The sequence below is a fragment of the Mixophyes fleayi genome, chromosome 4 (genome assembly GCF_038048845.1).
Source record: "Mixophyes fleayi isolate aMixFle1 chromosome 4, aMixFle1.hap1, whole genome shotgun sequence".
Lineage (NCBI taxonomy): Eukaryota > Metazoa > Chordata > Amphibia > Anura > Limnodynastidae > Mixophyes > Mixophyes fleayi.
Genome location: NC_134405.1, coordinates 104,662,301 through 104,682,354, shown reverse-complemented (window position 1 = coordinate 104,682,354; position 20,054 = coordinate 104,662,301). Strand labels below are relative to the sequence as shown.

Below are 20,054 nucleotides of genomic sequence, written 5' to 3'. Positions count from 1 at the left end.
TTGTGCTCCAGCTGAAGCTGGGTCATAAGGTCTGTTGGAATAAATTACAAACATTTAGCTATTTATTAAAATGGTGTCTGTTTCTCACTTATCCTCTAAATGTAAGGTATCTCCATTAGAACACATTGACAAATCAGTGCCTTAAAATAAAAAAAGACAATTACTTTATGTACTTCACATAGTGAGTCAGATATATGATTAACACAGACTATGCTTGATTACTGAATATTTTTCAGGTGAGGCAGACATGTCTCAGCAAAGGCCTGGTAGTACATCAATGAAAGCCTTTAGTTTGGTCTATTTTAACGTAAACTCTAACAATCAAGCTTCATCATTATTTTTATAAGTGCTCACATCTGATAATCTCAGCAGGGGCAGAGGCAGCCCTTACAGCATGATTTCAAAATTGCAGATTTCAAAGGTAAACATTTTTTTAAGTCAAAACGGTCTGGTGCATGCATTTATATATGTTTAGAAAAATGAAACAGGCCTTTACTTTCATAACCAAACAATTTTATTTTTAGGATGTTAGAGAATTTTAAAAGTGTGATATAAACCATATTAGAAAAATATTTTACTTTCAGTCTGGAACCTGAAGTGGCCTGCCTCCACAGTTTCAGGAGGGCTGGGGATCTGTTGGATAAACATGCAACATGGGGAAGTGCAAAAAAACATAAGAATCATCTTAATAGATATTAGATTGAAAAGCTTCACAACACCCCTCCCCCAAAACAAAATGGGTTAAAATTCATAATACAAACAACACACATATTAAAATACACATTACATATGAAAATAGAGATGCAGTTATTGTGGAACATAAAATATCTTACAAACACAAACTTTTAAACTGTCTAGAAAAGAGTAAGCTAAAGTATAACTCTCAATACAAATAAAAGTTCACTATACAAAGCCACACCAGAAAACTATAGACTCCTAACAAACTTCAAGTGTGCATGAAGCAGTCTTTTATAGTGAGTTGTATGGCCCACTGTGGTATCAGATGACAAGATCTGATGCTGGGTCTATGCAACGCTGGTTACGGAAACATATTATTTAGTTTTATACTGATTAAAATATGTTTGCGTTTATTTCTGATTACAAATTATTCTGTGATGCATTAGCATAGACTTTTTTATTTTAATTTTTATAAAACAAAACATGATCCTTCATCATCATCATCATCATCATCAGTTATTTATATAGCGTCACTAATTCCGCAGTGCTGTATAGAGAACTCATTCACATCAGTCCCTGCCCCATTGGAGCTTACAGTCTAAATTCCCTAACATACACCCACACACAGACAGAGAGAGAGACTAAGGTCAATTTTAATAGCAGCCAATTAACCTACTAGTATGGTTATTGGAGTGTGGGAGGAAACCGGAGCACCCGAAGAAAATCCAAGCAAGCACAGGGAGAACATACCATGTCTCTTACTGAGAAGGTGTGTGCAATTGTTCATTTAATTATGCTCATTAGCACTTTAGGTTGCCACTAGTGTCTATGTTGTGTTGTATGTTTGTTTCAATCTGAAGTATGCCTTACTGGTTAGACAAACCAGTTGCCAACAGTAGGGTCATGAGTTTGAATCCAGAGTCATGTCTGTATCTGCGTGGACTTTGTATATCTGTCTCTGTCTATAGAGTAGATATGTATAATGTATGGATATTTATGATTGAGAATTATTAGCCTTTGAATTCGCATCCACAGTTATTTACAATTCAAAATTACAGATGACACATTTTTCATGTCGGAGAACTAGAGAATGTGTGTGAAATTCTTTATTGTTTATCCTTAAACCTTCATGTTGACAGTAGTGCCTGTGTTGTGTTGTATACTTTTTAGTAGCATTATAAGCTTGGTTTATGTACTCACATTTATTTTTACCTAATAGGACTTTCAAACATGGTGCTTGTCATTCAAATCTATATAATGTATGTAATGCTCAATCTGCATGTTGCCTTAGTGGTTAGACAATCCACTTTTCATCAGTTGGGTCATGAGTTCGATTTCTGACCCTTTTGTGAAATATGCCTATATTGCATGTTGAAATTTGTGTGGAGCTGCAACACAGACAAGCAGCTGTTCCAAAATAAAGTGAATCCTAACAAATAGGTGTTTTTTGCTTTTATCTGTAGACATATATTCTAAGAGCCAAAAAAGGCAGAAGGCAAAAAATGACAAAACAAATTAAAGTCCAATTATTATTATTATTATTATTATTATTATTATTATTATATTATACATCAATGAATTTACAGAGCAAATTATTAAAACTGTGCATCTACCAAGGATTTATGGCTAAAATATTTAATTGTATAATTATTGACATTATTAAAAATGAAAAAAGAAAAAAAAATGTTATGAGAGAAGTGTATGCAGGTGTATGTTGTGCATATTTTTTTTATTTCATATTTTTTTAAGCAAACATTATTTTTACAACAGTTTAGTGTGATGACTTATTTGGCGCTGCTGCTGTGTGCAATGGTTAATTTTTCCCAATAAAACTTTAGCTTGCACATATTGGTTCCACTTGCACATTGGCTTAGTGTTTAGACAATCCACCTTTCAACAGTGGGGTCATGAGTGTGAATCCTCAGTGACGGCCTTATCTCTGTGGAGTCTAAATATTCTCCCCATGTTTGAGTGGGTGTCCTTTGTGTGCCTTATGGAAGAGTATGCATGATTTATGCTCGCACATTTTATCTATATAGTTTTAATACATTAAACTGTAATGCCTTTTATTTATACAAGCGTTTTATTAGCTGTTTTAAAAAAATATCAAACAAAGTATAGGCTTTTAGATATTACACATCAACCACTTCACATTGCAATTTATTACAACTGTGCATCCACCATGGTTGTTTTTTTTAAAAAAGTACATTGTTTAATGTTTGACAATATTATAAAAAATAAATAAACAGTGAAGTGTATTAAGATGTATGATGTGCATATTTAGTTTTGAGTGTTTTAAACAAACAATGCTTTTTGAACAGTTTAGTGTTGTTATTCAGCTCTGCTGCTCTAGCTTGTTTGGACTAACACATGACCGCGAGAATCCTTAAGTTTAAACATGGAGTTAAGAAAAACGGAAAGCATTTCTTCTTATCTATCCGATGGATCCGGAGGTAAACGCCTAATCTTCTTGAGTCAATACGATCTCTGCCCAATCTCTGCTCGTTTCCCTCCCTTTCCCTAACCTTTTTCTTAAGTGTTCAGAGAACTTCTTAAGTGCAGTTAAGAAGGATTTTCATCTTAACTTTAGAAAATCTTAATTTACGCAACAGATTTTCCTTCTTATCTCCCTTTTCTGGGCATGCGCAGAGACGATTTTCATAAGATCCGCAAAAACCGGCAGATAAGATCGCTAATGAATCAGCCCCATTGTGCATAATATTATAAAAATGTTAATAATATAATGCAGTCCAACTTTTAATTGTAAATGCAAGGCAACTAATGTGTGAGTGTTGCATTACATTAAAATGACAACCTCAAACAAGGTAGTGGTGTTCAAACAATGGGATTAAGGATTACCATAAGGAATTATATTACGCTGGTCATTTTTTATTTTTTTTCAAAAGAAGAACCTGCGTTTTTTCATAGTAATGTACTTTACTCTTCATTTGGATTAAATGTTGGTATCATAAAGGAAAACACACCATGTACTGTAGATTATAAGGATGGTAAAAGTCAGAAAAAGCCTTGTGCCTTTATTTGTCACAGAACTTCTTTATGGGTTTTCATATGCCCAGAATGTGTATATTTTACATTATCCCATCTGTAAATGTTCTCTTTCATTTTCCAAGTGTGCGCCAATGACACAGTTACACCGGAACTCTGCGGCACTGGATCCTGGCTGAATGGATTTCTGCAGGCTGTTTATGTGTTTGTTCAGTACATTGTTATAGTTAATTTTCTCATTGCTATATTCAAGTAAGTAAAATGTCAAATAACATTTTAATACATTGGGATCATATAGAATTTAAATACACATCTAAAACACAGTTTATGATGGAAACATATGTTTTGCTTCATTTAATGAAAAGCGTTTTATGTAATAAAGTTATAGAAAGTTGATTATTGTACATTGTGAAAACAGAGATCATTGATCTCTGTAGCGGACATGAAGCCAGTACACTTTCACAATTACACATATGCTTGCTGGACCATGAGTACTGCTTTTCACATGCATAGTCCAGCAAGCATTCAGGAAATTGTCAATGTATACTATTAGTCCATTGGACCGTAGAAATCTACCATCTTATTTTCACAGCCATTTAAGCTGCGTAGACCTCAGATTCATTTGTACATACCAGGGGTTCCAAGCAAGCATCAGTGTCTATCTCTCCTGAGGGTACAGATTCACTGGCACTCAATGGGCCACCCATGCGGTGCTGCATTCTACTATGAATGCTGCTGTAGCAGTGGATTATAAAGCAGTGATCTATTCATCAGTATGATACATGTGTTGTCATGTCTCGCAGTCTTGACTTCAGATGCTGCATGGAACCAGGATACAGCTTGACCTTCCAGTGAACACCGTGCAGGGCAACATACCATGCCATGAGAATGTACCCTTAAAATATATTTTCAAAAGTGAGCAAATTATAGTTATAAGCAAATGTGGAATAATTCAGCATCCCCACTTTCTCAGAGTGGGGCAACAAGCACTATCATTTTTTTTTTTCTTTATAATTTAGTCCAACTCAATATTACATTAATTCCACCCATTATTATTGTGATATGATCACAAGAAACATAAAAACTATTAGAGGAGCACTAAGGATTTTGTAACCTTATAATAATAAAGAAGGCAGTGCTTGGGACAATCAGGAGACACAATCTCATAGGCTCAGGAAGACTGTTCTCCTGGCTGGCATGCAGTAACCAACAAGAGAAGCAGTGTTGATATTTACATATGTGACAATATGTTATCTGCTTCTTTGTGTCTTGTAGCAATGTGTACATGGAATTTAAAAATATTTCCAGCCAACTGTGGAAGTTCCAACGCTATCATTTTGTCATGCTGTACCACAACAAGCCCGTGCTTCCTCCACCCCTCATCCTTTTCAGCCATATAGCCGCTGTTATTAGCAGACTGTGTGTAAGAAAAAAGAAAGCAAATTCACATGGGCCAAGTAAGTTGAATTCAGAAACTTTATTTTGATAAAAGAACAATTAAAGGGAACCTACACCCATGACAATGTGCTCGTTCGGTAAACAATATATGTTTTATATTGCTTCTGTCTGCCAGCCCAGTTTGATATTACAAGAGACAAAAAGAAATGTCCTTATCATATTAAGCCGATAAATGAATAATACCTAATTACAACCATGATTTTCCGATGTTTGCCCATAGAACTCTTCCTGACTGCTGAGGATACAAAGAGGCTGCATGAATTTGAAGAAGAATGTGTACAGATTTATTTCAATGACAAGAAAGACCACGACAGCTCACAAAGTGATGAAAGAATTCGAGTAACATCTGAAAGGTACATTTTATTGTAAATGCCAACCTAAGCAATCTTAATGTTGCCACCTACTGTAAGAGTATCTAGAAGAACAAAGCCGCACAGACTACAGTTCCCTCTTAGGATACCCCAGGTACTTCCAAATCCTGAGGGATGACTATGAACACACCTTATTTGCTGTTACTCACCGATCTAGGTCATGAAGCTCTGCTGGCAAACAGCCGCTCCACAGGCCTCCGCCCGTGGCTTGAACCCTGGCCTTTCAGCCCACCTTCTAGGGGCTTGGGTCTGTAGAAGCTCTTCTGGACCGGTTAAAGGGGTCTTATATGCCACATTTAACTACCAATTAACTATGTAGGGTCTAATACCCTTCTATGCTATCCAGAGCCTAGCGCCCTACTTTGGCTATACAAGGGTCTAGCACCCTACTATCAACAGGGATCTAATGCCCCTTTACATACCAGGGGTCTTGTACCCCCTAACATAAGCTCTAATTTATATTCACTCTTAAGTGCCTGAGCCCTAGCTAATACAATTACAAATGAACCTTGTATTCGTACCAATATACCTACAAGGGCCTTGGCCCCAACTTTCCTAACTACAAGGGCCTTGTGCCCACTAATATAACTACAAGGGCCTTGTGCCCAGTTAATATAATTACAAAGGGCCTTGTGCCCAACTAATATAACTACAAAGGCCTTATGCCCAACTAATACAACTACAAAGGGCCTTATGCCCAACTAATACAACTATAAAGGGCCAAGTATCCTAAAATGGCCCAGCCCTATCTGCTGCTTGGGCCTAATGCCCGGTATGTGCCCTCAGGCCTAATGCCCGTTGAGTAGGAAGAGGTGCGGGTGGGGGGGCCCGGAAGAGGGGGTGCCCAGTTGAGCCCTGCCTGGCTTTGGGGATCTGCCGACCACCTCAGTGTAGCTTCTTCCGTAGAGTAAATAACAGCCAGATTTGGTAAGTATCTCTCTATATCTGTCAGCCTTGAAAAAGCTAGAGCGAAATTCGTGTTGGCATTTGCTCCACTGTCTCCCAACACCCTGGCTCTCCTCTGAATCACTCCCCAGAACCTAGATAGGCAGGGCATTTCACATAAACCCTGCGATTTCAGATATAGAGAGATGCTTATCAAATCTGACTGTTATTTACTCGTACACGGCTTCCCTTATCAGAGGGTTTCCTTTTTCTTTTTCTCCTTAACCCGGCTTTTCATTATCAAAAGTACTGGGCTATTTCTTTAGAAATTAGGGTTATATTTGTGCTCCTTTACGAATGAGGAAATTAACATAGAATTTCCATTTCAGATATTTTTTTATTATATCCGGATAGTTTGTAATTCTCAAATGAGTCTGACCCTTAAGGACTTTGTCCTATGTTACCGGGGTATAGGTGAATACAGTGGAGCTATGTAAATTATTTGCATTTTTAAATTTGCACTTTATTTTAATCACCTTTTTTGCACCATTTATATTTCGCTCGATGTCTGTCCTCTCTCCTTTTTACAATAAGTCAAGTTTTAATGTGTCCATACAGGAGTGCCTCTCAACACATCTTTGCTCTTTCTTTGTTTATAATTATTTTTTTTAGCCTGAAGAAGAGAACAATCACTAACATCTTCCTTGCTTATATAGTACATTCATTATAAATAAATATTCTTTTTCAAGCTTGCATTGATCTGTCAATATAGCATATAAATATATTTTAGATATAGGTACAATATGCTTTTCTGAGACTTATGTCACTTTGGATAAAATGTTCATAGTGATGTCACTTGTCACGCGCTTCGTAAACTACTAGCAGACAGTTGCAGCGAGTTCAAAGCTTTGAAAACAAGTCCCTAAATACTTCCCATTACTTCTATTTTCTAGAGTGGAAGATATGTTCAGTGACATGAAGGATGTCAGAAATCATGTCAGCTTCATTAAAAATTTACTCCACCACTTAGATGATCACATTGGACACCTACAGGATCTGTCAGGTCTTACTCTGGATTCCATGAAAACGCTGACTGTTCAGAAAGCCATGGAATCCAAAAAAAGCCTCAGCCTCAAGTCCTGTGATTTAAGCCTTTCAAAGCAGACCACTGATGATGGACTTGGACAATCAACCACGTGGAAGAGAAGTGGAAGTGACCAAATCTGGGGTCGTTCATTTTCACACATCGGTTTAGAAACATGTATTAATCCTAGAACTTCAAATTCACAGCAAAATATCAACCTGTCAGATGGTGGTCATGTACACAGTGCTTTGTTTCAGTCAGCAGAATGTCTCCTAGAATCCCAACACAGAGCTCTCTCTGAAGAACTTAACAAATTAGGTTATTACAAACACAAACCTCTGAAGATCAGGCCTCCTCCAAGCTTGGCAGTAATACAGAATTCTCCTCAAACATCTACAAAAATACAGGTCCCATCAGAAATAAATGTTCCAATGGTTGTTCAGTCTAAAAATGAGTCATTACAAACAATTTCACCATTGTCAGAATCTACCAGATCGTTCTGTCTTGGCAAGGCTTACAAAAAGGAAGGTTTTGTTAATTGTGTATTTATTGATGACAATGGCAGAGCTATCTATGATAACAATATTGAAGATCTCAAATTAGTTAAGACAGCGGAACTCTCAGCACCTGAAGTGTCACCAGATGGAAACAATGAGCGTCATGGCGACACTATTCAAAACTTTGATGACAGACCATCTTCCAGCAAATTGGATGGAACAGCTAACAATAACAATACAGGAGTGTTTCAGAAATTGTGGACAAAATATAAAAGTTCAGGTAATATTCATATTACTTCCAGTGTTATTTATGTACACGGTGCCCTAGTAGATTGCATTCTCTTTATACCTTGAAACATTCTATAAAATGTTTGTTACAAGGAGGGAGATTTAGAATATTTAATAATGAATAAACAAGACAGGTTGATTATTTTCTATTCTTTCGTTACTTTTTTATATCTCTTTATTTATGGAAAATAATAGTTAGGTATGTACAAACACTAGCAACACACTTTATCACAGAAACACAGTATATATACACAACATATGGAATGTACAAATTGCTAGAAGTTTAGAGAGATGCATAATCAAATAGAGCCGAGCAGTGTTGTGAACTAATGTACCACCTAGGTGAACAGTTACCTGGTTTACTTTTGTGATTGTTTTGGATTGGCAGTATATAAAAAGTAACAAAGGGAGGGGTGACAGAAGAGGGGAGGTAGGGAATGAATAGTAGGGGAGGGGCCAGGAGTAGAGGTGATGGGGTGGAAGGCCAGGGTTGTAATTTAATTATGGCTCTCCCAGCAGAGGAGAGATATTTTACTGGTACCAATGGCTCCAAATTTACAGGAAGTTTAATCAGTCCATTGAGGAGTAATATTGATGGGTCTACTGGTATCACAACATCTGTTACTTGGTGAATTAGATTAATAACCATGAGCCAAAACTGATCTATTAGGAGGCAATCCAACCAGATCTGCATCAATTTCCCCAGCAATGATCACAGGATCAGATCTTGTGAAGTCTACATGGTACTATGTACCACCTGGTGTGCTTTTTGTAGGTATTTTCTTTTAACGCCATGTTCATTGAAGCTATAGCTACTCTTTGACTTCATTTAGATCCTTTCATCTGTATTCGAATAAAGTTTTTAATTGAAAAATACTGAAAAAGGTAGTTTACACAAGTCCATTTTTTTCTTGCATATCAACAAAAGGTAGGTGGGGCAAAATATCCTAAAATGTGGAGGAAACATTTAATACCTCCTTTGAACCAAGGGAGATAATCTAGAAGTATTCCCAGGAGGGAACATTAGTTGCCACCATTGTGGGGTGAGAGATAGGTTGATAGTTTACAGTGCACATTGGTTAGGTCCCAGATTGTAAGTGGAAGTTTGAGCATCTGTTTTTCATAAGTTAAGGGTGTTCTAAGTCTCTTCGGGAGCCAGGGAATGGAGTCCAGGTGATCCAGGAGGGCCCTTTTATTTGGGACCAATTTTTTCAACCCAAGTCTTGTCTAGGATCACTTTTTTGTTCCAAATCATTTCAATGTTCACAGCACCACAGAATTGGAGGATTGTAATGGATGTGGGGAGAGAAGTGGAGGTAAGCAGGAAGTCTCACACTGAGAGTTAGATCTTGAAATGTGCAGTGTTCGTGAACAGCATAGACTAGTGATGCCAGGCTCCTGTGAGACAGACATGGGATTATTGTGCGTCAAATACACTGTTATGAAACAAGGTTCATACATCCAATTTGTTTTTTTATTCTATTGATTAGAGAATATGTTAGATCTGTATTCGATTTCCAAGGTCATGTCTTCTGTTACCCACAACATAATTATACTGTTCCCATATTACCTTAGGAGTCAAGCTTCGCATGGCAAGGCAGGTGTCAGATGAGACAGAGGTAATAATTTGTTTTTACAATATGCATGCAAATTTATGTATAATGTATATATTTATTAGGTAGCTGCATTGGGAAATAGTGATTTCGTCTAGTTAAATAACTACATATGTAGTAACTATTGATACCAAATAGATGCATCTCTATGGTACTAACACTTTTTGCATTTTGTCATCCTAAGCATAAGCTTTTCCGATACAGGTATGCCATGGGTTGCAGCTCTCAGGGCTTTTTCCCAGGGCGATGACATATCTGAGAATTAGCCTCTATAATACCACAATGTTTTCAATCTGACACTTATATAGGTGTAATCCACACCATAATATGCTGGGGCGGAGCACAGTATTGCTGGGCCCCATAGAAATATTAGGGGAGTGCTTGGTGGTGTCTGTCCACCCGCTCAAGTCCCTTTCTCTGCTCTTTTGAGGGGGATGGTGCAGAAGAGCAGAGAAAGGGACTTGAGAGGATAGACAGACACCACCAATCTCTCCCCTAAGTTTTGCTATGAGGTGGATGCATCATTAGCAAGTCTCCATTATTACATTGGGCTCCACAGCGGCTCCACCCACTACCGTGGTGGTAGTTCCGCTACTGACAGCAAGCTACAGTGTTCTAAATAGATTGTTGCATTAAAGAAAGCAGGGACTTAGAGAAGCCAAATTAAACATGCTATTTGAAACTTTAAGGTCCAGTTAAATTATTTAAAGGGTCATTTACAAACTGCAAATGGTGTACACCCACTCTTTTTCTTTATGTGCTACCTGTCTGCCTAGGGCATTTCACGGTGCACTCTCACCTCACAGTCTTTGGAACTGCCTCTGGAAAATCAGCTTGCACCTAGTTCTGTGAACAGAATAGGGACATTTCCAGGAACAAATCTTTAAAAAAACTTTGGCTATCCTTAGAAATTAGGGACAGTTGGCAACTTGTTCTGTAGAGTACACTCCTAATCCCCCTAAAATCATCTTTGATTGTAGTGATCGTTGGCAACTATGAGGGCAGGGCCTGATCAACCACTAGGCTGACCAGGCTGCAGCCTGGGGCGCTGGGTCCCGGGGGGCGCTGCACTGTGGGTATTTTTATTTATTTTATTTTTTTTTATTTTTTTTATTTTTTTCTTCATTCATTTTTTTTCGGGGTGGGGGGGGGGTCGCTGCTGGGGATCGCCGCGGGGGGGTGGAGGGCTCGACGATCAAAAGCATTGGTGGTCAGTGGTTAGCAACACACAGCCAATCGCCAGGCTGCCTGTTGCTGTGCAGCAGACAGGAAGCAGGACGTCTTCACTTCCTATCTGCTGATCTGAGGAGAGGAGCGACGCTGGCACAACTACAGGTAAGTGAAGGGGGGAACTGCCCTGCATATCTATAGGGAGGGGGGGGGGAACTGCCCTGCATATCTATAGGGAGGGGGGGGGGAACTGCCCTGCATATCTATAGGGCGGGGGGGGAACTGCCCTGCATATCTATAGGGAGGGGGGGGGAACTGCCCTGCATATCTATAGGGAGGGGGGGGAACTGCCCTGCATATCTATAGGGAGGGGGGGGGAACTGCCCTGCATATCTATAGGGAGGGGGGGGAACTGCCCTGCATATCTATAGGGAGGGGGGGGAACTGCCCTGCATATCTATAGGGAGGGGGGGGAACTGCCCTGCATATCTATAGGGAGGGGGGGGGGGAACTGCCCTGCATATCTATAGGGAGGGGGGGAAACTGCCCTGCATATCTATAGGGAGGGGGAGAACTGCCCTGCATATCTATAGGGAGGGGGAACTGCCCTGCATATCCATAGGAAGGGGGGGGAACTACCCTGCATATCTATAGGGAGGGGGGGAACTATCCTGCATATCTATAGGGAGGGGGGGGACTACCCTGCATATCTATAGGGAGGGAGAGGGGGGACTGTCATGCATATGTATAGGGAGGGAGAGGGGGACTGTCATACAAATCTATAGGGTGGGAGGGGGGGGCTGCCATGAAAATCTATAGGGAGGTAGAGAGGTTGATATGTATGAAGGAGGGCAGAGGAGGGGGGCTGATATATGTGACTGGGGGAGTTTTGATGTGACGGGGGGGATAGCTAGCTAGCAGAGTGGAGGTAAGGAAAATAGCTGCAAGGGGGATGGATGCAGGGTGGGAGGTAAAGAAAATGGCTGCAGCAGGGGTTAAGGAAAATGGCTGTTTGGGGGTGGGGGGGTTGTGGTTAAGGAAAATGGCTGCAGGGGGTATTTAAAAAATAGAACGGCTTTGGGGGGCAGAATCTCATGATTGTGTGGTGGTCACATGGGTGGTCTCAGCAATCACTAGAATACTAAATATTAGTGAGATGGGGCTGGTAGAGGTTTGTATTTGATTGACAACAAATATTCAGATATTGCTTATATATGCCTGTCCAATGGGGTACTTTTAGCTGGCCATAATGGAGTGTTTTGTTTTAACTAAAGGGCCTAATCATTCAGGGTTTGCATTATAATACATTTTTGCATTTTCAAAAAAGGACGCCAACTTTCCAGAAGCCAGCGAGAGGATAACAAAGTTGCAAGAGAGAAGAGCAAGGACAGGTAAGAGACAATGGCACAATCTGTCTAAATTTGAATGCTGGAGAATACACCTGAACATTCATATTCAGGAGTGTTCCTATACACCTATATATTCGGAGGAGGGGGGGAGGGGGGGGCGCTGGAGCCGTATTAGCCTAGGGCGGCCAGAACCCTTAATCAGGCCCTGTATGAGGGCCACATAGATAAATTCCCAACAAATAAAATGTAATGATTATTATGTTGAGGTTTGTGAGTAATTATGCTAGAAATAAGTGACAATTGAAGGCATAAATATATATAAAATTAGCATAAAACCATTTATATTCTGCTCTACAAGCACTAACATTGCTCCTCCTTCATTGTATTACAGTTATGCCATAAGGAAGAGGATAATCACACAAGAGCACACTCCAGTGCAGAATTACAGGAATTGCAAGCACCTTCTCCATCAGTATCAACAAGCCAGTGTAATCATCATCTTATGGTCTTGAATATAGCTCAAAGGGACAATCTTCTATTGTACATTTCTGTTCCCGTTAGTAAGATGCAGTGAAAACTAGTCAGTCATGACAGACTATTATTATCTTTTACTATTCATTTTTTGAATGTAGAGTTATATAAAGTAGAAACAACTACAAATGTTATATCAACAGTTCCCAAATTTTGTGGAACTGTGACACACATGCCACGTGATTCATGTTATTGTAACACTCCACTTTTAAAGTAATGCAGAAATAAAACTTAAATCAGATATAAATATAAGAAGGTTTGTAAATTACAGCTAAATCCATAACAATTAAAATATACTTCATATTTAATCTTCATTGCAAACATGCAGCAATTTTAAGATTTTTTTTCTCTGAATTCTCATGTTGCATTTAGTGTAGCATTGTGATACAGAGGTTGGGAACCATTGTGTTGTTTTTGGAGTAGAAACACAATGTAGTGATGTTACTTTTACATTCTGTTAGTCTTTATTTTGTGTTTTGTCTAATTTTTGTCCTAGTTTCCTTGGATAGCAGATCTATGTCTAATGAAGATTTGTGTCAGACAAACTCCAAAGCAGCCTTACTGAAGGTTTGTTTGGTGCTTGATCATTGCCCAATAAACAAGGATTTTCTAAGAATCTTAATGTCTATAGTTAAAGCTAATTTAGAAATAACCTTGCTACCATGTGTCTATTTTATTTTTGAAAATAGGAACAATATTACAGCCGATATGCTTCAGGCCACAATAAGTTGTAAGTTTATCTCTATTTTATGATTATTGTGTATTTTGTTTTCATTGAATACATCTAATTTATAGTTTCATGCTGTAATTTAAGTTCTTTGTGTTTATTGTAGGCCTCTACAGAAAGAAGCCTTCACAGGTAAGACAGTTTACAAGTAATTATATTTGATCTCTATAATATAAAGATTAAAATCTCATTTTTCATTGCTGCTCTTATGAATGTAAAATAAAGGTATACATACACAATGGTGTCATGGCGCAATTAGAGGATATACTTTGCTGTTAGTAGTGTCACTGGCTCACCTGAGTTAGGGAGTGCAGTTGAGTTGGAAAAAAAAGTGATGATGTCACAATGTACACAAAGATAACACTAAGATCATTCTTCATTTGTTCAATGTTCAGGACAGTTCAGTCCAATGCAGGTATTTGGTCAGTTCAAATTATGCTTCTCCAAAGGTGGAGGCAACTCACTCCAACAGCTGTGTACATGCTTTGCCTCAGGAAACTGCCAAAAATACAGCTTAATCTAACCTATTAACATATTTGGTACAGATTTTTCTTTTTAGTATCAATCTTATACTAATAATAACTAGCAATCGCAATATGCTATCGCTTATCAGATTATACCAGTTTCCTGCTGGTGAAATGTGGATTAATATAAAATGAAACACAATAGATTTTTGGACCCTAAATATCTTTAATGTAGTGTTACCATATTGTGATACATCTCTAAGCCTTTTATATTAATTATAAAAGAATGTTAGTTGAAAAAATTATTAAAAGTGAACTATTAACAAGTGTAAGTTTGAATGTAAGTGTATTTACTGTGTTATCCTATGCAATTGCATAATTACCCTATGTACGCTGTTGCGTACTAATCGCACAGAAAACTATAACAACCAATATTTATTATTTTATTAATTTAAATTACTTCATCCAATTATTTGACTTTGACACTGGGTACACACTACAGGTTTTTCATCCAATTATCATGCCAATCACACGGTAAATGACCGTTTGGTAATATATCGCATTAGTGTGCACGCTCCCACGATCATGTTTGAGCGTACCAAAGCACATCGTATTGTTTGATTTTAAAAACTTCCTAAGAATCACGATCAGTGATGGAACGCTGTCGGGCAAATGTAGAAGTGTGTATGCACTCACTACCAGCAGTGTAGGCAGATCTCTGTAGAGTGTGCAGAGTCACGATCTATTCAGTAGATGAAGAGCACAGATCTGAAGGTAAATCGTGTAGGTGTGCACACATAATTCTGCATGATCATCAGGACTCTCAGTTGTTAGCAAATTCGTTACAGAAATCGCATCTGCAGTTATTTTCTGTAGTGTGCACTCAACTTAAGTCAAATACCCCTTCAAGGGGGTAAAGGGCATCACTGTGCCCCCAATCTAACCCCACTGGACAGCAGCTGGCAATGCACAGACAATAACACAAGACACAGATGACGTCGGCAAGGGTGGACAGGGGCGGTCAGAAACAACTTATGTCAAGTAGTCAGTTGAGCTTCAATAAAGTAGCACAGAAATAGCAAAGACACCTGTTGCTCAAGCACAGTAATGGACAAGGAGATATTTCTAAATCCAGGGTCTGCTGGCACCAACAGATGCCACTGGATATATGGATGCACATATTGCAGCTGCAAAGTATAATAGACAGGATTATGCATGGTTGATTTTCTCAGCAGAGAGCTGAGATGCCAAACAAACTATTACTGCCATAACAACAAACTCTTATGAATATCATTCAACAAACTAGATCTGCCAACTAAATGGTTCAATGTTGTCAACATTAGGCTATTTTTGTTGCCAATTTTGGTCATCTTGAACCAGAGTGGCCCAATAATGGAACTGCATTGCATGTCTGGGTGGTCATCAGCATGGGGTGCTTGTATCCCAGTTCTTCAGCAAAACCGTCAAATGGCCAAATCAGTGCAGTTCTGCCCATGTATGGCTAAATTAGCCAAAGGTCTAGTAAGTAGCAGTCAGGTTAATTTGTTACCAGGATGACTTTTTAGGACAACGTTTTTATCTGGCATCAATCAGACTACATGGGGGTAGGGGGAAAATCTTTCAATTTCCATGACTTTTGGTCTAAATTTGTAGATGTCATTAATATGTGGTCGTCTTAAATATGGCCACATGTGTTAAAATGTGGGTATTCAGACCATCAATATCTTTGAAAGCTGTGCCCTTACCTGTACAAATGAGTGCATTTAAGCAAACGTACGCATGTGATGTCACAAAACAGCAGTTGTACATTTGAACATTAAGATGCAGAGTTATGATTGAAAATAAAAATACAAAGGTTCAGGGTAACAAGTGGAAAACTACTGAAATACAGACATCCCACAACTGCCCATGAAATCCACAAGATTAGAATTACAATCTGGCATTTTAAAATTAAGAACTTTTTTTTTTTTTAGGGTTTGGATGTAATTTCAAAACATCTATGGACATCTCTTTCTATTATTCAGGTAAACAATGTTTAAGAAAACATGAATTATATTCAGTAGTTGTCACTTGATATTAGTAATGGGTTACCTACTTCCTACAGCGATTGAAAGAAACAACTTGTATCGACTTTCCCAGAGTATTCCCTTCACACCACTACCCCCAATAGGTAAGTGGACACATGTAGCACATTGTATATGTTAACCAATATGCAGCATTACATGTTTCTAATGGATTCTTAAACTATGTCACTAAGAACAAATAATACATGACTACATTTTTAATTATTTCATTGAAAAAAGTATATATATATATATATATATACACACACATATCTAAATATCTAAATATATATATATATATATATATATATATATATATAATGTGTGTGTGTGTGTGTGTGTGTTGTTTGAAGCTACAACCCAAGCATATGCAGTATGCATGCATTTAACATAGGCAAATGACTTATTGCAGAAGAGTTGGCCACTGTGTATTTTATTGTCTGGAAGAGAATTCCACAAATGTCCTGTTTTGGTAAAAATAAAGATGTTTTATGACTAATTTTTAATCTAAAACACAAGCATATGTGCATGCCTTTAACATGAGCAAATTACTTATGCAGATGAGCTGGTCACTGTGTACCGTCTGGAAGAGAGTTCCCCAAATATCCTAAATAACAGCATGTCCTCCTGGTCACACCATGGCTTTTATGCTACTATTGAATTTCTGAGTAAGGAAGAGATGGGAGGTGGATTGAGACGTGCTGTGAAAGTGGCATGTACCTGGTCTGAAAATGACATCCTCAGGGCTGGGCACCTCTATATCATGAAGTCCTTTCTTCCAGAGGTGGTGCACACCTGGTCAGAGGTATACAAAGATGATACAGTGATGCAACTATGTCTCAGAGTGAGTATTTTAAATATTGAATATTATGTATTTTATATATTTACTATTGCGCATGTTAAATTTTTATGTTCTTGCACTCTTTGCAATAAAATTTCATTGTACCTATACATCTTTATAGTTGTTATATATGTCCCCCTTTTCTCCAAACAAAGGAGGGTAAAGTAAATAAGGGTAAACCAGTTACAAATTAGAAAACAAGCTTACATTTTCAGACATTTATTTAGTAATAACAATGATAAATGGTGGCGTTCAGCACATCTACAAGTGAGGGTATACCTAAAGCTGCTTAATGGTAGCGCCGGGCTTCTATATTATACCTTTTTATATCACAAAACTGCCAGGGTTGCTTAGCTGGCTATAAAAAAAAAAAAAGAAAAAAGAGTGAGATAATTGAATACACTATATACACATGGTGACATTATTATTGGGAGCCTAAAAAGAGAGAGCAATGTATGTATTGTGATACTGACACACAGCAGATGACAGTCACAAGCAACTCCTTTCTTTGAAAAAACGGTGCTATTTATTGTCAATATCACAATTAGTACAACAGACATTTGTCAGGATGACACCAGATGACCCTCACTCAAGCTAGACACAGTTCACCTCCCTAGTCACCGGCCAAATATCTGGCATCGGTCGCACTGCACTATAGAACACTTCAGGTTAATTGCTTCATTAGACCCTGTCCTCCCACCTGCAAAATCCTGTGCAGGTTTTCCAAATCTTCCTACTGGGACTGAGCTTCAGATATACCCTTGTGTAAACATTATTTTCAGCACATTTTATTCTTTTACTTGACCATCCTAGTACTGACAACAACCACTCTTTGTTTTATGGAAGGTTTTTAAACAATAAGTTTGATCTTTACGTATATACAGCACTTTCCAAATACATTTAGGAAAACTTCTGTGCACAGGGTTTTTTGGACCACACCAAACTCACAACTTAGTGAATGAGCAGGCGTGACACTACAATAACCATCAGTTTTTAAAACTTCTGCTTTCTTTGCAAAACAAATAGTTGCTTTAGCATTCCACACAGGCAAATATCAAAACTTTTCGGACCAGACACAGTGTACAACTTAGCGAATCACCAGGAATGGCACTATACCAACCATCAGTTTTTTAAAAAACTTTTGCTTTCTTTGCAAAACAGCAATTTTTCCCATACTGCAACTGACAGCTTTGCTACTTGATAGTGCTATTGAACACATTTCACTCACAACCATTGCATCTGGTTGTTTGAGTGGGCAGCAGGTTCTGTCTGTCCTACGATGACATTACTGTGATACTGACACCCGGCAGGTGACAGGCATAAACAGCTTCTTACTTGAAAAAATTGTGCTTTTTATTGTTCACATCACAAAAACACAACAGACGTATGTCAGGATGACACCAGATGACCCTCACTCTAGCTAGACACAGTTCACCTCCCTGGTTACCACCCAACTAACTGGCATCGGTCGTTCTGCAACATGGAACAATATAGGTTTAAATACACAAAACCTCTCAGTTTGGTCTAATTGCTTCATCAGACCCTGTCCTCCACCTGTGTGTGTTTGTGTGCTATATGGGAGACCAAGAGGTATTTTATCCATGTCTGCAGACTCCCTGGGCTTCTATCCATCCCCATACAGGAGAGGTGTGGCAAATAAGCCTCTTTGTCACAGAATATAGAACATTTATATTCAATGTTAGCTATCAATTTATGAAGGTAATTAACTAACCTGGCCTGCAACTCTGCCTAAACATTTACTATGATTTTCATTTCCAGGAAATCCAGCAACAGAGAGCCGCTCAGAAATTGCTATTTGCTTTTAACCAAATGAAACCAAAAACAATCCCATACTCTCCAAAGTAAGTGACAATGTAAAGTGCTCTGCTGGCTAACAAGAGGCACCAATTCTTATGGTGGTCCAAATTTACTAATTCCTGTGGTTGCAGTTATTGACTGAATATTGTCAATTTCCTTTTTGTCAGATTTCTGGAAGTGTTCCTCCTGTATTGTCACTCCGCTGGGCAGTGGTTCACTGTTGAAGAAAACATGGCAGGGAGATTTAGAAAATACAATAACAACACTGGTAATGAAATTGTCCCATCAAATAGACTGGAGAAGACTATGCTGGCTTTCAGCCACTGGACTTATGAATACACAAGAGGAGAATTCCTGGTCCTGGACTTGCAAGGTGCATTCCTGCTCTTCTGTTGGCCATCTTGACCACTAGATTACTCATTCAAACATAGCAAGTAACATCACAACATGCAAACTATATAGAGCATTACATCCTGCACACAATGTGAAAGTAATAATCAGTACATTTAATTATTCCACTGGAGAATATTTAAGAAAAAACACACTCATTTTTACTCTGCTATAAAATAATCTAAGTAATTGGAATTAAGTAATATTATCATTAATACTTTGGAGTAATAGCCTTGTGTATGGCAGTTTGTAACAGTCAAAAGTGTGTCCTGTGCTCCTCTCTGCATTTTTTTTTCTCTATGTAACATGCTTCCTTCAAATGCTCTTCTGCAAAATAGAACATCATCTACCTTATGTACTGCTATTATCCACTACTCTCAAAATGTGTATACAAACATTCCCCTAATCTCTCATCGCGGGTCAGGCTTCTAAACCCAAATGTCTCTTTAATACATTTAACAAAGCTACAGTGACATACATATCTCCATTTGACTCACTCTGCTCTGCTCTATGTCTGTACCTCTAATCCAAAAACATACTAGAAGGTTAAGTGAGTGTGTGTGTGTGTGTGTGTGTGTGTGTTGGCATTCATATGCTTGTGGGGACATTGACCTGTTTAAACACCAGCACTGTGGGGACCTGAGTCGTTGTGGGGACAAAATTTCAGGTTCCCACAAAGCTTCTCAAGGCTAATCAATGAAGGGGACCTTGCTGATATGCTCAGTATAAAAATCTGGTATGTCCCCACGAGTCACATTTGTCAGAACAAAAGTGTTTGTGTGTCCGATGGGGAGGGGAGAAAGTGTGTTTGTCTCCGTCCG

General features: G+C 38.4%; 1 protein-coding gene across 1 annotated transcript in view; it reads left to right on the top strand.

Annotated features, from left to right (window-relative positions):
- The window catches only part of LOC142151871 (transient receptor potential cation channel subfamily M member 7-like), a 113,827-nt gene that overhangs the window by 69,813 nt on the left and 23,960 nt on the right, over window positions 1–20,054 (top strand). The window contains exons 23-36 of the mRNA XM_075207936.1: window positions 3,810–3,936; window positions 4,960–5,141; window positions 5,363–5,495; window positions 7,352–8,259; window positions 9,843–9,886; window positions 12,791–12,887; window positions 13,427–13,497; window positions 13,620–13,660; window positions 13,764–13,789; window positions 16,095–16,145; window positions 16,226–16,291; window positions 16,745–17,028; window positions 18,805–18,887; window positions 19,011–19,216. Coding sequence (XP_075064037.1) covers window positions 3,810–3,936; window positions 4,960–5,141; window positions 5,363–5,495; window positions 7,352–8,259; window positions 9,843–9,886; window positions 12,791–12,887; window positions 13,427–13,497; window positions 13,620–13,660; window positions 13,764–13,789; window positions 16,095–16,145; window positions 16,226–16,291; window positions 16,745–17,028; window positions 18,805–18,887; window positions 19,011–19,216 — 2,319 coding nt within the window. The remainder of the gene's footprint in view (window positions 1–3,809; window positions 3,937–4,959; window positions 5,142–5,362; window positions 5,496–7,351; window positions 8,260–9,842; window positions 9,887–12,790; window positions 12,888–13,426; window positions 13,498–13,619; window positions 13,661–13,763; window positions 13,790–16,094; window positions 16,146–16,225; window positions 16,292–16,744; window positions 17,029–18,804; window positions 18,888–19,010; window positions 19,217–20,054) is intronic.